The 16,113-nt window shown below is 45.0% G+C and overlaps 1 protein-coding gene across 10 annotated transcripts in view; it reads left to right on the top strand.

Annotated features, from left to right (window-relative positions):
• The window catches only part of LOC116946021 (protein MTSS 1), a 90,523-nt gene extending 77,795 nt beyond the window's left edge, over window positions 1-12,728 (top strand). For 5 of the 10 annotated variants that reach the window (XM_032960825.2, XM_032960824.2, XM_032960822.2 and 2 more), the window contains 6 exons: window positions 1,016-1,096; window positions 1,809-2,042; window positions 3,490-3,654; window positions 4,429-4,573; window positions 5,360-5,782; window positions 8,037-12,728. In XM_032960825.2, the coding sequence (XP_032816716.2) occupies window positions 1,016-1,096; window positions 1,809-2,042; window positions 3,490-3,654; window positions 4,429-4,573; window positions 5,360-5,782; window positions 8,037-8,761 (1,773 nt within the window). In that variant the 3' untranslated portion in view covers window positions 8,762-12,728. The remainder of the gene's footprint in view (window positions 1-1,015; window positions 1,097-1,808; window positions 2,043-3,489; window positions 3,655-4,428; window positions 4,574-5,359; window positions 5,783-8,036) is intronic. The other 5 variants (XM_076069596.1, XM_076069599.1, XM_076069598.1 and 2 more) reach the window with 5 other exon arrangements.
• Window positions 12,729-16,113: the final 3,385 nt, after the last annotated feature.

Here is a 16,113-nt window from a genome sequence, read left to right as displayed (position 1 = left end):
CCGATGTTATATGTGAATGCTTCTCTCCCTGTTGGTAGAAAGTGCCGTGGCTGGAGCAGCTAAAATCTTAAATCAATTAGGGTGGCGAGATGTTAACCACCTCGCCTGGTATGAAGGAGGTCGTGGGTTCGATCCCGATCCTGACGCCTGTTTGCATGTTCTCCCTGTGGTCACGTGGATTTTTCCCCGGGTCTGCCGGGTTTCCCCTCCACATTTAGCTGCTATATAGATTGGTGGGCCGAACCTGGTAAAAATAAATAATGGTTAGAAAAAAGAGTAAATAGTCATTGCGGTGAGGTGTGTTGTAGATTCACATAGGCCCTTCATAGCATCTGCTTGCCTATTTGAGTTTGTAAATGAGCTTCTAACAAGTGGATTTACTATCTGTTCTTTATTTGTTCATTTACCGTATTGATAATCATAAAATGGGCTATATATAATGAAAATTGTCATAAACTAGGTTATAAAGAATGTAAATTTGCTATTTTATTTTGACTTAATTATCAGAATAAATGGGGTAAATCGTCGGCATAATGGTTAGCACATGGCCCTGTGAATCTAAAGACCTGCGCTCGATTCCTGGCCATGGCTATCTTCAGTGATGAGTGATATCTGCATCAATCAACCCCCCTTCACCAGTATGGTAAAGTACAGACAAGCAAACTCCATGACAGACAGCAGTGGTTTGACAAAGGGTTGTACAATTTTAGTTATGAATGTACAGAGAGAAATACCATCTTCTTACGTAAAATAAATTAGGAAAATGTTTTCCATTGGTCTATGGGCATTCTGGACCAATGTTATCTAGCACCTACGATTAGCATGGTTGGTTACGTACAGTGCAAAAGAAGTTCAACATACAATCATTTGATTAAGCAAGTAAACTCTTGATTAGTTGTGACTCAGGGCCTCATTATCAGCGTCATGCCCAGCAAAATTGGACCATAAGAGATACGGACTTCCTAACTGTTCATACGGAATTCCTGTCCATTCTTATTCATTGCACTCCTTTCAGCTGGCACAGAAGTCCATGAGCCTGGCCGCGGAGTCTTCTGCCAATGAGGGCAGTTTACCGGCTTCGGCACTGCCCCAGCAGGTAAGCTGCCCTCGTTTAGTGCATCGCATTCTCCTGTGTTAGGTGAATACCGCCACCCCATTACATTGAAATTCTGTAATTATGTCGTAAGGGTAACTGTCAGAGGGTATCCTATGTTCTATTGCAAGTTTTCAGGTGCTGAAGGTGTTTTCGGATTGACCTGAACTACGGCCACTTGCGATGACTTTGGAAGTCTTGTGATGTTGTGAAATTTTGTTCCTTGCTGACATTGACTTGCCGGCCCTACTAAACCTGTTGCTTTTTGTCAAGGTCTTCGCGTCTGCCGACAGAGAGCATTGAAAGGTTGCTCGTGGAATTTGATTGTTTTGTTATTGCAGTAGATATTGTTCGGAAATTTCCTTGTGAGATTTGAATTTTTTTTCATATATTTTATAGTCTGATTTTTTAAATTGAATAAATTGTTTCCCATAGGCTATAACAGACATTGTTATTGATCAAAGTGCAGTCTGTAGTCAGCTCTGAATTTATATTTTAGAAGTTGGTGCAAGTTTACAGAATGTTATAGTCAACTGTAACAAATGCACCAACACTTGGTTATTTCCACCGTAGGCTGCTTGAGCTCCGAGGGACGTTACGTCAAAGTGAATGTGTCGCTTTCAGCGCCGTTGGTTTTGGTTTCTGTTTGATTTGTGTCTTTGTCTTATTGTTTTTGTTTTCCCCCCCGGTGTTTTTGTTGTGTTTTCGTGGACAGCAGCTCTCATGCCATGATCCTCCGCGCTCATCCCACAGTGCCTGCTTCTCCTTCCCTCCACTCCCGTGTGACGCCCTCCCGGTCACTAACCACAGGCCGACCCCCCACCCCTCCAGCCCTGCCCGTGCCTGTCACCCCCATAACCCCACCGCTAATAAGCACCCACCCCCACGGCTCAACGACTCCCCGCCGCTCTCCCCTCTCCCCCTCTCCTCCCAGGTCCCCAGCTGGAAGGTTGGTCCTAACCCCCCCGTTCCACGTCCCAACCGAGGGCTGCCTCCTGTTCCGTATTTTGTAGAATCTGCCCATCGCCCGCCGCTCGTCGGATTCAATCGCGTTGCTACTCGACAACCAAGCCTCCCTTGATTAGCCACCATGCCAGGTTTTGTTAGTGCTGCTGAACAATCCAGCTCTCCATCAGTGGGCTGGTGTGTTTTTGATTTGGATGGGATGTTCACTTACAGTGAATGTTTGTCTTGGCATCATTGCTGATAGAAATTTCGTATTGATTTGCTCAAAGGAAGGTCACTGCTTAATATGGTATGGGAGGCAGCCCTACCCAACCCTAGTCCCACCCACTCACCCACTCACCCGTGGCCGATGTAGAATCATATCGTGAAAGTTTTCCGCGTCTCTCCTACCGGCTGTCTAAACAGAAAAGTCACTTTGACATCTCGCCGCATTTTACCTTTGGCCCGGTTTGCTCAGCAGCCATAACAATAAGTGACCAAGCACCGCCTTGTTCCACAGTCAAGTCAAGTAGCTTTTTGATTCCGCCAACTGGGTGTTAAGCCGAGTCATAGATGTTTTATTTATTTATTTAAAGCTTTCGTGACTGCAGGGATTCATATTCTTGGTTCTTTCGGTAAAGTCACGTAGAAGGGAAACAATAAAATAATAAAAATATATTTAAATATATATTTTATTGTTTCCCTTCCACGTGACTTTACCGAAAGAACCAAGAATATGCTTTTTTTTATTAATGCCGCTTGAATTGAAATGTTCTGGATCTCTGAACTAAAATATATATAAGCATCTGGCATATAAGCCTCATCCGAGCCACCACGTCAGGCTGTTGCAGGGCTTGTCTATGTATGGTGGGGGTAGGGGAGTGACAACAGAATTGATCACTCTTAATAAGTCTCTGGCCCCATTTAATTAACAAAAAGGAGCCATCTGTGACAGTGATACTGTATAATACCCAGTGTCCTGTAGTCGACCCAGCGTTAATCATGCATTGCCCTCTAATCCTGCCATCCAGACCCGCCACTCCACCACTTACTCGACCCTCCAGCCTAACTTCACCTAACACATCATCCTTTTTCTCCAGTGATTCCTCCACCAAACTAAGTGCATTTTTCGCATACGACACGAAACTAACCATATTGCAAGCACGACATTAATTTGCATTGTGGAAGTCTCCTGCTCGAACTAGATTTCTGCTAGACCTTAATATTGCACGATTTAAATATTAATTTTCCACATCCAATTTGTTTGTTAATTACTGTACCATTTTTTTGTAAGTTCATTTCAAATTGTTTCACGCAAATTATGAGAGATACTCTTCAACTAAAACCTATGATTAAAGCAAGCACAGTATGTTTAGTTATGTCCTGGATTATTAAGCCAGTAGCAGATGCCAATATTGAGCTCGTCATCCTGCATCCACGACGCTGTGCAGGACTGGGTGAAGCCGGGACCTTACGACCTGCAGGTGGCAAACACTCTGGCACGGCGGAGCGAATTCAACGAGAGGCCCGCGCCGATGACCACGCCAGCAGAGATGGTGGCACCGCCCGCACCAGGAGTGTCCGCTGGGCCAATCATGCCAGGGCCAGTCCACAAGGTACGGTGTCCACCCCATCACCTATTGTCCACCCAACGAGGTGGTGTCCACCCCATGAATTATTGTCCACCCCATGAGCTATTGCCCACCCCTCGAGGTGGTGTCCACCCCCATGAGCTATTGACCACCCCATGAGTTATTGTCCACTACATGAGCTCTTGTCCACCCCACAAGGTACTGTCCACCTCATGGGCCAAGGTTCTCCCCGGGCAAATGTGTCAAAGTTTATACAAGTCAATAAGTAAAAACACGTGTGTGAACAGAGGTATCTTAAGGTTTTCATGTAGATGGAAATATTTAGTTTTTAAATTTTCTCCACTTCCCACACTGCATGAGATGCCTTACTCAGGCTTGTGCCAGAAAAGCCATTCTTAACTAGCTGGTGGTCATTGATGGACCGCAGCAATAGAAGCCAGGGGATGTGGAGTGGGTGAGACTCATCCTTCTGCCCAGAACAAATCTCAAGTCTCTCAGGCTCATTCCCCCGTGATTGCTAAAATAATTGATACGCTTGTCATACTTTACTAAAATATGTGAGATAATTATTCATGAAATTAGCATACATTTTAACGTCACATTTTGGCTAAATAAAGCTAACAAAACTGTGCAAACGAGACTGAGAAAAAATGATAACAATACATACTCGACTGTAAAAATGAGACAGAGATCCGATTGTTGAATCAAGTCAAGACCCTGAATTGTTCCAATTCCTCAAATGACTGGCAGCGCAGTTGAATCGTCACTTGCCTCCCGTGCTGCTGCGTTGGCCTCCAGGCACCGGGGGACTTGGCGCGGGCGATGCTGGCCCAGAGCCTCCTCTCGGGCTCCCAGAAGAGCAGCCAGGAGACGCTGCCCTGCTCCAGCGGCTATGGCAGCCAGGCCTCCACTCCGCGGTCTGACGACTCCATCTCCATGCATGGTAGGTGGCTAGCCATCGAACAGAAGTGGTCACCGCATCGCACGCGTTCAGATGCGCTTACCGCAGCCGTCTGGAGCGGTCTTCCTTCTGTTATTGGGAAGCCACTGGAGCTGTGGACTTTTAAATTTAGATTGAAAACTCATTTCTTTATAACTGCTTTTTATGTTTCGTTTGTTGTCCTTGCCCCGCACCTCCGATTACCACGGTTGGCTATGTACGGTGCGAAAAAAGTTTCAACATCCATAGATACTCCCTCCCGCACCTACTCTACCTCCATATCTCCCTTCCCTACGATGTTCCCTGCCTCTCTCACTTCCAAATCCCCCTCCTTCCTATGTCGCAACATTCATGTAAAAAAAGAAACCGTCGCTACATATGTGAGATACAGTGTAGTGTGAAAGCCTCAAAATGTGTGTTCTGTTACATGTAAATGAATGATCTATGCTCTCTTCCTTCACCAACCAGCAGTGACCAGTGAAGTATGATGAAACTAAAACTATTTGTTTAATCTATTTTTATTTTACCAGGTAAGGCCTACTAAGCGATATAGCTCTTTTTTTAGAAGCAACCTGGCCACAAATGATAGCCCAATGAAGTAGCTTATGTGGAAATTTATAGCAGCCAAACACTCCAAATGTATGTTTCTGTATACCAGGCGAGGTAGTCAACATCTCGCCACCGTGGCGCCCACAAACAAAAAATAATCCCACGACCCATATAGCATGGTGAAACCCTCATCCAGCAGTGGGATTGACGGAGGGCATGTGCGTTTCTGTATTCCGCAAGGCGGAGACTATGGCTACTACACGATGAACGGCGAGATGGACCGGGCAGCGCAGTCCGACTTTGACAAGTGCGCCACCATCTCGCGCAGCAGCGACATCGCGCGTGCGTACCGCCACATGTTCCAGAACAAGCGCGGCAGCTCTGTTTCGAGCGCTGCCGCCGACTCGGCCGCCGCGGCGGGGCTGGCGGCGTGCGGCGTCGCCACGATCCGCCGCACCCCCACGCTGCGCCGCACCGCCTCCAGCGGCGGCCCCATCCCTATCCAGACGCCAATGATCCCCCTTGTGCGAGGTCCCGTCGTGCCGCCCGTCCACGTGGGCGGCACGACGGGTCGGGGCGGCGGCGGCGGTGGTCGTGGAGGCCGGGAGCAGCAGCATGATGGTGGTGGTGGTTTGATGTCACCTAAGCACGGCATGCTGCCCGGTAAGGGACACACCCCCCCCCACGCCCCCCCCCCCCCTCTTTCCTTAGTGAAGTGCGTGATGTCACACAGTGACAGCTGGCTTGTGACAATATATACCATTGATCATGATGATCAATGGCTTTGTTGGTGAAAGCAACGTTGCCAAAACGCCACTCCGTGAGGCTGAGACCAAGGCAGGTTTTGGCTCTACCCCACTGTGATGAATGGTGTGAATCGGAATGACTGCGTGTCACATATCACGCTCTCCACCGCAATTCTGTAATTGTAATGATTCGAGTTTGCGATAGGGTTTAAGAATTGATCCATTTTTGTAAACCGTGTGGTGAATATATCGCCTCCAGTGACTACAGGGGTCACTTAAGCCAACTGCTTATTTTTAATATTGTTTACGAATTTTAAATAATTGGCACGCTTCTACGGATGAATACATAATTTATTATTGCATCATTATATTGGTAATAACGGAAGTATGGACTGTGGAGAGTTCAGAATTGCTGTTGTCCAATGTTAAGACAATTTTCCTTCAAAGGTAAAGGCTCTCACAAGGTGGCAGAAAACGACTAAGATGTCTGAATCTACACAATACATTATCACAATCTGAATATATATTTATTTTGGAGGAATCCGATGAGCTAAAAAGCTCTTTTTGACAGATGTTCAGTAGGGGTGGGTCCAAACGTTACAAGAACAAACATAAAAAATCTATTTCGATTTAAAGCTTTCGTGACTGCAGGGATTCATCTTATTGGGTCTTTCGGTAAAGTTACGTAGCCTTCCTCAGGTGAAGAAACAGAACTGTCGGGAAGACAGCGCTTTAGTAGACACTGCCAAGCTTGGCAGTGTCTTTTAAGCTGGGTGGGAGGAGCAGAGCGCCTTAACGAAGGAATTTACATATCAACAGAAGGATTTAGCATTGAAATAGCTGTGTTAATGTGTTGGATTAGCAGGATGTTAAAGTCAGACTTTAACATCCTGTTCAGATGGACGCTCTGTTCGGAACGGAGGAGGGGGAGAGAATTTAGCATTGAAGTAGCTGTGTTAATGTGTTGGATTAGCAGGATGTTAAAGTCTGACTTTAACATCAAGCCTGACTTTAACATCCTGCTAATCCAACACATTAACACAGCTATTTCAATGCTAAATTCTCTCCCCTCTCCTCCGTTCCGAATATAGATGGGCTCGTCCGTCTGAACAAAGCTCGTCGCTTTCCGTGGTGCTAATCTCACAGTTACATGCTAATTTCTGACTTTAACATCCTGCTAATCCAACACATTAACACAGCTATTTCAATGCTAAATCCTTCTGTTGATATGTACATACCTTCGTCAAGGTGCTCTGCTCCTCCCAACCAGCTTAAAAGACGCTGCCAAGCTTGGCAGTGTTCACTAAAGCGCTGTCTTCCCGACAGTTCTGTTTCTTCACCTGAGGAAGGCTACTTGTGTTGTGGCCGAAACGTCGTGAGAATTTTGTTTTATTGTGATTTATTTTTATTATCTTCTTTGGTTCTTTCGGTAAAGTCACGTAGAATGAGAATAAAATAATAAATTGATAAAATAAAATAACAATAATATTCTCACGACGTTTCGGCCACAACACAAGCGGCCTTCATCAGGTGAAGGGACGAGACTGTCTGGTAGGACAGCGCTGGAGTGAGATCACTCCAGCGCTGTCCTACTGTGTTATTTTATTTGATCAATTTATTATTTTATTCTCATTCTACGTGACTTTACCGAAAGAACCAAAGAAGATGAATCCTTGCAGTCACGAAAGCTTTAAATCGAAAATTATTTTTATTATTTTATTTCCATTCTACGTGACTACTGAAAGAACCAAGAAGATAAAAAATATATAGTACCGACTAAAGTAGATGTGAAAATATTGTCACCATAACTGTTATTCTTATCCAGAGGGCATCATTTTGATTCATATGCTGGAAAGCCTCACTGAGTCTCAAGACTTGTTTTCAAGAAGGGCATTCATTTTGACCAATCCGTTCATGGGTGTTCACCATGTGGATGAAAACTCAATCACCTAGAGAAAACCCTGAGAGTTTACAGAGATAACATTCAAAGCTCCATACAGATGGATTAATCCATTTGCCGTGCCACTGTTTCTTAGCCATTTTGCAGCCCACCAAACTCATTGAAATGGCACTTTTATTTTTTTTGTACAAAGTACACGCGTACGTTTTTGTGCACGGAGCTCGTGCGCAACACGACTGAGCGTGCTTCGTGTCCCCTGCGTATGGAGCAGTGCGCGCCAGTGCCTCCAGCCGCACTGGCAGCGAGGAGCGAATCGACAGCGGCGGCAGCCCCCGGCACGTGGCACCGCCCGGCAGGTCGTGGTCTCGCAGCGGCAGCGAGGAGGCCCTGGAGCGGAGCCTCTCGCCGAAGCACAGTACCCCCAGTGGCAGCAGCAGCACACCGGGCACCCCCGGTACCCCGGGACCACACAGCTGGCAGGGCGGTAGCGGCGGCGGCAGCAGCAGGAGCGGCAGCGAGGAGCGTCTGGAGGAGCGGAGTCTTTCTCCCCGGCGCGGCTCGCACGGGCCCGGCCGGGGCGGCTGGTCAGCCGGGCCGCCCCCGACCTTGATGAAACCATCGGCCGCGGTGATAGCGGCCGTGCAGGGAGGAGGCGGCGGCGGCGGCGGAGGCGGCGGCGGCGGCCTCCAGCGGGCCGGATCGCAGGGCTCGTACTATGCGCAGGCCGAGGAGGAGCAGCGCATGGCGCAGAACTACCAGAGCATCGCCGAGAAGCTGGAGGCACTCACGGCCGGAGCGCACGCCCTGGCCGAGGAGCAATTTCCGCCTACCGTGCCGCCGCCCGGTGCTCTGCCCAGCTCCCTCCCCGAGGAGACAGACACGCTGGGCACAATCCGGCGTGGCGTGAGGCTACGGCAGACGGGCCCCAGGAGCGACCGCTCGGCGCCAATGTTCGCTTATTATGCCCTGCTGCAGGGGGAGAAGCGGATAAAGTGACGGTGGTCGGGAAAGCAGGGGCTAAACGAGCAGATGGGGTGGACAGATCAGATGAAGAGTTTAACGAAGGCAAGACATGATGTGAAGGAGAGAGAGGCACAGAAATAGATTGTTACTGGAGGAGGAATTGCGCGGATATGCGGAAGATGTTTCCGAGCGACGGGTATGTCGGTGAAACTTTTTAGAGGCCCCTTTTGTGCACTTTTGTGCAGTGTTCAAGGAAGGACCCTGAAAAAGACCTGCACTGGGGTTACCCATCAGATTTGTTAGCGTGCAAACATTCATCCTGTCTTGCATAACTTAACCCACGTGATTTTGAGCAACATGCATTTTACGGCTTTCAATATTTTTTACTTTTAAATTTTCGGTGAGACAGCTCCTTAAGTTTTATCCTCCTAGAGAGAGAGGTCTGTTAAAAATGTAAGCCATAGGAGTGGGTTTTAGAAGCCACAATTCTGACTGATTTACTTGAGGTGGCTAATTATTAACGAGTGGAGTTTACTTTCATTGAGGCCAAGTATCCATAGACAGCGTCTCCAAAATGGAGGCACGAATTTTGTATTGTTATTTTTTTCGTGATTTAAAGCTATATTAATACAACAATGTAAAGCAGCAAAACACAAGCGATGTAGATATATAAAGTGAGTGAACGTGGCTTCGGAAGTGCACGTAATCTAACACCACAACCTCATGCGCACTATTAAAATAATTATTGCAGTGGCATGAATCACGATTTTTCAAATGTCAACGGACAGCTGAAAATACTCGCGGCACGTCTGGAAATGAAATTGCATCGACAGTAAATGTCTTTATTACTTCAATATTGACGTGCTGTCAAATTACCGCAGCATTCCCAATCCCAGTAGTGTTTGCAACCACCTCCATTTTACCCCTCCTACTCCACCCAGCGAACCTTCATGACCCGTTGCAGAGACTCGGTGCTGAACGTGCGCATACACATTGGTGTGCAGCCCTTGGTCGATCCACTGCAGGACGAGGGTCTCCCTGCGCAGTGAGACTCTTGGGGGTTAGGGTTAACCGTACTTCAGCGCATGTTGGTCACTGCGGGTTGGTGAAGGCAGGGAGCATCGAAGTGCAGTGGAACAATTGAATTTACTTCACTGCCCTCTGCTGCTAACAACGTTGCTCCGTGGACGCCTTGCACAGTTTAAACGACGAAGGTGCACATCGTAGTGGAGGATTCAGATATTGGGAAATGGAGGAGAGATTGGATTGACTGTGTATATGTGTGTGTGAGACAAATAGTGGAATTTCATCGATAGTACCTTGTGGATTCTCGAAAATTATCTATAAAATGTCAGCCGGTCAGTCAAGTTAATGCAGACGGGCGTAGGGAATGGCTCAAATATGTGCATTTCATCAACGATGTAGAGTTTCGGTGTGAATATTATGCCAAAAGCGAACGTTCTTCTCAAGCATGATTTATTTATTCATTTTGTTGCTCGTTTTTTTAAATGGGGACCACGCGCAGTGGCTGAGGTGTTGTGTGCTCGCCCGATGTCGCCCTTGACAAACCACGGTAATAAACACACGGATAGCGTGCGCCGAGTAACAGCATGCGATGACCGTTCCTGTAATAGCCTGAATAACAGTTACGTGTGTTGACGCTGTCTCAGTATTATAAGTTGACAAAGGTTGAGTATTCCTAGGTTTAACTCTTTACTAATGCAATCGTTTGGTGTTTGTAAAGTGAATTGCACATCTCACTCCTTGTGGCGATTAGCACAAATATTTTGAAAATAACTTTAAATTTTTGTTCAGGGATTCTACTCTAGTGATTTTATTTTCGTAAAAATGATGACGGTCTTTCTATTTTCTCTGGCACACAACTAAGATACTTTTCATTGCATATAAAAACACGTGTGGCTAATGTCTCACTGAAAACAGGCCTCGGTATATATTTTTTTCTGTTTTGGCATTTTATGGGCACACACACATATAATAATAAAAAAGGGTGGTCAAAATGTTTTAAGAACAAAATGCAAAAAATTACTGGGGTCAGCTAAAACTGCTTTGACAGCAGCATTTAGCATTAATATCTGTCTTAATGCATCTTGGCATCAAATCGGTTAGATTAATCATATAATTATACATGGTATATATATTTTTGTAAAAATGTTTAGTAAAAAAATCTCTAAAACAAATTTCCTTAAGTTTATTTTGAACATTGTTCTGAAAATACTTTGACCACCTCTTGCATGTATATTTGTTACATGTACGCGTACATATATGTATTTGTTAATACATATGCATACAGTATATCGTTTAGGAATTTGTCTCTCGTGTGTACATTTACGTTGGTTAGTGCTGGATCACCTTGGACATCCTCTTCTATGAGCCAGAATTGTGTTTGCGCGTTGTCACGTGCTCCATACATCGCCCCAGAGGAACACGCGGACTAACCCCCAGGGGGGGCCCGTGTGCGTGCTGTGATCCTGCAAGTTTTTCACGAAAACATCTTCCGAAGAAGACAAAAAACTGCACTACATTGTCCCTCCTCTGAGCCTTAACTTGAGTTGCCTGTTGAAATACTGTGTGGCATTTAACCTATTGGGCTTTAGCTGTAACTTTGTCGGAAGAGCTAATATATTAACACATGGTTCTTTTTTCAGGCTTCATTTGATACATAAGTGACTTATGAACATGTAGAATTGTCTTACAAATGTACTCGCGTTAATAGCTAAGAATATCGTATTTTTAAATGTATAACCAGAGCCTGTGTTATAACAGCCAATTTAGTAAACGTCACAGCTCCAAGTAATCGTCCCTTCATTTTGATGTGTGTCATGTATGACCCCATTTGTTAAATTGATTTTCACGGTAGCCTAGAGATTGGCACAGTCTGATTTTTGGGAATGCCGTAATTATAGGCCGACAGCAAATACCGTATGTCGCCGATGGCAATTTGTCAGTGGCCAGACGCCTTGACACGTTAAAGACAATTCTCATTTTCGTCACCTTTTTGTCAACATAATGACACGTATGCACAATCTATTATTTTTCGTTGCATAAATTTCCTCGCGAATGGCCGCGTTGCGCGGTGCGGCCTACCGCTGACCCCAGGCAAGAGCCAAGTCCCAGAAATCAGACTGCTCGCCCTGTACACTTCACCCATCGGCTCGTGTGCCATCCGACACGGCAGGGTTCACGCAAACGGTCCTGTACCTCGAACAAAAAAACGCCCTTTTGCCAGTGGCATATCCAGTGGTGTTCAAACAGGTAATGCCGGTATGCTTGTGTGAACATGAGAATGAGCGGAGAAGCTGTCGGCTTGGGAAAGGCAAAGCTCAAACACACAATTGCTAATACCGATTTTGGTAATGCAGCAGGAGAATAGCGTGGAAGCGCAACTTGTTCCAGGTGTGGAATGGACCACGTAGGTTGAGGGGGCCAGCTGTAGCAAAACAGGGAAGGGCAGGTTGATTCGTAGGATTTGCCTCTTCGTTTGCCGTTACGATCTGCTGTGCGTCAAGCGGCGGCGGCGGCGAATACCAGTGTCGCCTCAAACAGTTGCAGTGAATTGTATATATGTAATAATTAAAATAGAAAAAAGTAATGGTTTCAATTTAATTAATTCTCTAACTAAATGTATAACTAGAAGGAAGTAACATTAAGAAAACAAATGCTTTAAAGTTGCCTGCATTACGAAATAATTTTGATAACCGCTTTTAAGTGTACAGTCCAGAAATTTGCGTCACCTCGGGTGTTTTGCGTCAACTTTGGGAGTGACCGAAGCAAGCGAGAGTTCCAGTCGGAGGTCAAGTGCGGGTCCTGTCGTGTGCATTTTCATCGTGACTGACATTAACACAGTGTTCCCAGGCTCACACGTGCTTGTATTTAAAAGGCAAGTCTCTAGTGTGTTTGTGAAAATAGTGCTTTTGTATGACGCACTCAATTGTTGGCCAAATATTCAAACCCAAGAAATAAAGCGCTACTATTGCACACATTATTACGTGGGCTATCTTACTTTTGAAATTGCACGAATGTCACCCGCGTGTGTGTGTGTTTGGGAACCATTGGCGCAGTGGTTAATGCGCTTCGCTACGAACCAACCTGAGTTCAATTCTTTGCCACGGTTAAAATCGGTAGCGAGTGATATCAGAACACCGTCTCTCCCAGGCTGACTCGAAAGTAAATGAGTACCTGGTGCAATATGTAAACATCAGCACTGGAGATACAAAGGCGGCCGGGTGTGGTGCTGGCCACCCCCCACGTGCGCCGTGCTGCCTGTATGGATGCTCGCTCACATAACTTGCCCCAATAGTCTATGGATGTCTGTGTGTGTGTAGATGTAATCTTAAAATGCAACAAAACTTGTATTGCAGACTCCAAATTTGAGTCTGAGTTGGAGATCAGTATTGAGGAACTAGAAATTCAAACACTTGATAGAAATTAAGTTTACTTAAATCGTGTTGAAATAAGTTAAAAGCTTAAAGGAAACAAAGCATTACACATTTGCAGCACATCAATTCTATACGATGATAGGGGTGGCCAAATTTCCTGACTTTACTAGCCACATACTAGAATATGTATATTTCCATGAGCCACAAGACGCACGGCCGGTTCGCTCGTGCTGGTTGGCTGTGGAGTTTTGAATTTAGAAATCTGCAGGAGCGCCTTGTGAGTACTCACGTCTGGCTCTGCTGTCAGGGGAAAAATGCCCACCTTCGGCAGCTTTTTCCAGTTTCAAATGAAACTATATTGAAAAGGTAAAAAAATATTCCCATCTCTATTGAGCTGCACTTGAACTGCCGGGAAGCCACATGTGGCTCGCAAGCCACGGATTGACCACCGCTATACTCTTCTTTGGTTCTTTCGGTAAAGTCACGTAGAATGAGAATAAAATAATAAATTGATAAAATAAAATAACACAATAATATTCTCACGACGTTTCGGCCACAACACAACTGGTGCTCAACTTTAGCAACTGGTGCTAAAGTTGAGGGCGCTTTGTTCCTCTCACACAGCTTAAAGGCCGTGATCTGAACGTGGCTCTTTCACTCCAGCGCTGTCCTACCAGACAGTCTCGTCCCTTCACCTGATGAAGGCCGCTTGTGTTGTGGCCGAAACGTCGTGAGAATATTATTGTGTTATTTTATTTTATCAATTTATTATTTTATTCTCATTCTACGTGACTTTACCGAAAGAACCAAAGAAGATTAATCATTGCAGTCACGAAAGCTTTAAATCGAAATTTCACCGCTATACTATTTAGTTAACTGTTACTAGACAACCGGCACGATTACATAAACATTCACTCATTCACTGCAGCGTGGTTTTGATTATTTGGAAAAAGTTTTCCAGCCGTGTGTATTTTCCTTTGTGATGTTGAACACCCAGTAGGTCTCGAAGTTTGGAGGCATCGTACATAAAGTAATATCAGGGATCCCAGCTGCCTGTAAAACAACGCAGGCATTACCACTGTACTCGTGTTTGGTTTCAAACGACCACTGCCTTAAGCGATCATCTCAGAGATTGATGGGTCTCTATTCGGATCAATTCACAGAAACTGATTTCAATTCGATTCAGATAGTTCAAGCAAGCAAGACACCAACTCCATAAAAACATATTTTTGGAAGAGTGAGATTTTTAGTTGGGAGAGATTTACTGATTCAAAAGAAGCCTTGCATTCTAGTGAGCAAAGCTTTTTTATGCCACTTAAAATTTATTTGCAACTTTTATACACCATCTACTGTTACCAAAGAATATGAATACAGCAACATTAACAGTGGATGGATAGACTCTCAATGAGCAGTATTCAAATCTCGGGATCGCTATGCTGTTCAGCACATATAAAAGGCTATTTGTGATCATTTTTGTGGTTAATGTGAAAAATGTTCTTCCTTGGCCATTCTGGCACACTGCTTTGTGAATGTTCCGCATATATTATTTGTCTCGTGAAAAAATACCGATACCACAATTGAAATACACGTTTCGAAAGATAAAGAGAGAACTCCGTAGCAATAATTATTAACAAATAACTACGATTTGCAGTAATTGCATTTAATTCGAGAGGCCTACAATTTATGGAATTGATTAGGTCGGTGTTAATTGTGGTCAGTAGTTACGCTAATATTGGGATTTTTGTGTAATTAGTATTCCTCTCGTGGTGACATTTTCATCCGATGCTTCAGATCATTCATTGTCTTTGGCAAATGGGATTCTTAGATTTTATTTCCGCTGCAGCCTTTGCTCACCACTTTGTGACAAAAGAAATTGAGAATTTTCTTGCCGACAGAAGCCGCTCACCAGCGAAGTGTTTATTGTACTTTAACGCAACGCAGCTGCGTGCCCTGCAATTCACGCGCACGTCGTTTTCAATCTCGCCGGACAGAATCGATGGGTGTGTGCTACTCACAGTTAAATGTGGATTTCATTGTGAAGTAGATGCTGTCGATCATATTCCTTGGGGTTCTGAATGACCAGCTTAACGACCGGATACACTCCTCCACCTCATCTTCCTTCTGCACGCACCCACACACATCCATTTGTTAGACATTCATCATTATAATCCTGCCACAGCTATGATATTGTTTATATTATATATAATTTCATTGTATTGGACTGTTTTCCCTTATGAATTGATATTGCAATCTAGCTTTGAAGTTTTTGTGACTGCAAGGATCCATACTCTTTGGTTCTTTCGGTAAAGTCACATAGCTATAAAATAAATTAAATCACGACGTTTGGGGCGCAACACAAGCGTCCGTCATCAGGTGGGACAACCACAGCAAGAAACAATTGCAGAAGTGGGAAAAAGGGCTGCTGTAACAGGAGGCTATATAGGTAAGAGAGGGGGAAGAGCAAGGGGGGAGAGATAGAGAGGGGGGGTGTGGGGTAGGGGGAGGGGAGTGCTGAAGTGAGTGGGGCTGGGAGTGGGAAGCTGAAGAAGAAGAGAGGGGGAAGGAGCAAGGGGAGAGAGATAGAGAGTGGGGGAGAAGCTGAAGAAGCTGGAGATGCGGAAAATGAAGGCAACACCATAAAGTAATTGATATTGCATTTTCTCGCAATGGAATTAATTTCCATTTGACTATTGGATTTAGATCCATTGCATTGTATTGAATCGCACTGCATACAGTGAGGGAAAAAAGTATTTGATCCCCTGCTGATTTTGTACGTTTGCCCACTGACAAAGAAATGATCAGTCTATAATTTTAATGGTAGGTTTATTTGAACAGTGAGAGACAGAATAACAACAACAAAATCCAGAAAAACGCATGTCAAAAATGTTATAAATTGATTTGCATTTTAATGAGGGAAATAAGTATTTGACCCCTCTGCAAAACATGACTTAGTACTTGGTGGCAAAACCCTTGTTGGCAATCACAGAG

This window comes from Petromyzon marinus, chromosome 25, assembly GCF_048934315.1.
Source record: "Petromyzon marinus isolate PM22_M1 ecotype Great Lakes invasive population chromosome 25, UKy_Petmar_22M1.pri1.0, whole genome shotgun sequence".
Taxonomy (NCBI): domain Eukaryota; kingdom Metazoa; phylum Chordata; class Hyperoartia; order Petromyzontiformes; family Petromyzontidae; genus Petromyzon; species Petromyzon marinus.
The sequence above is the reverse complement of the archived record's forward strand: the minus strand, read 5'-3'. Positions and strand labels throughout refer to the sequence as shown.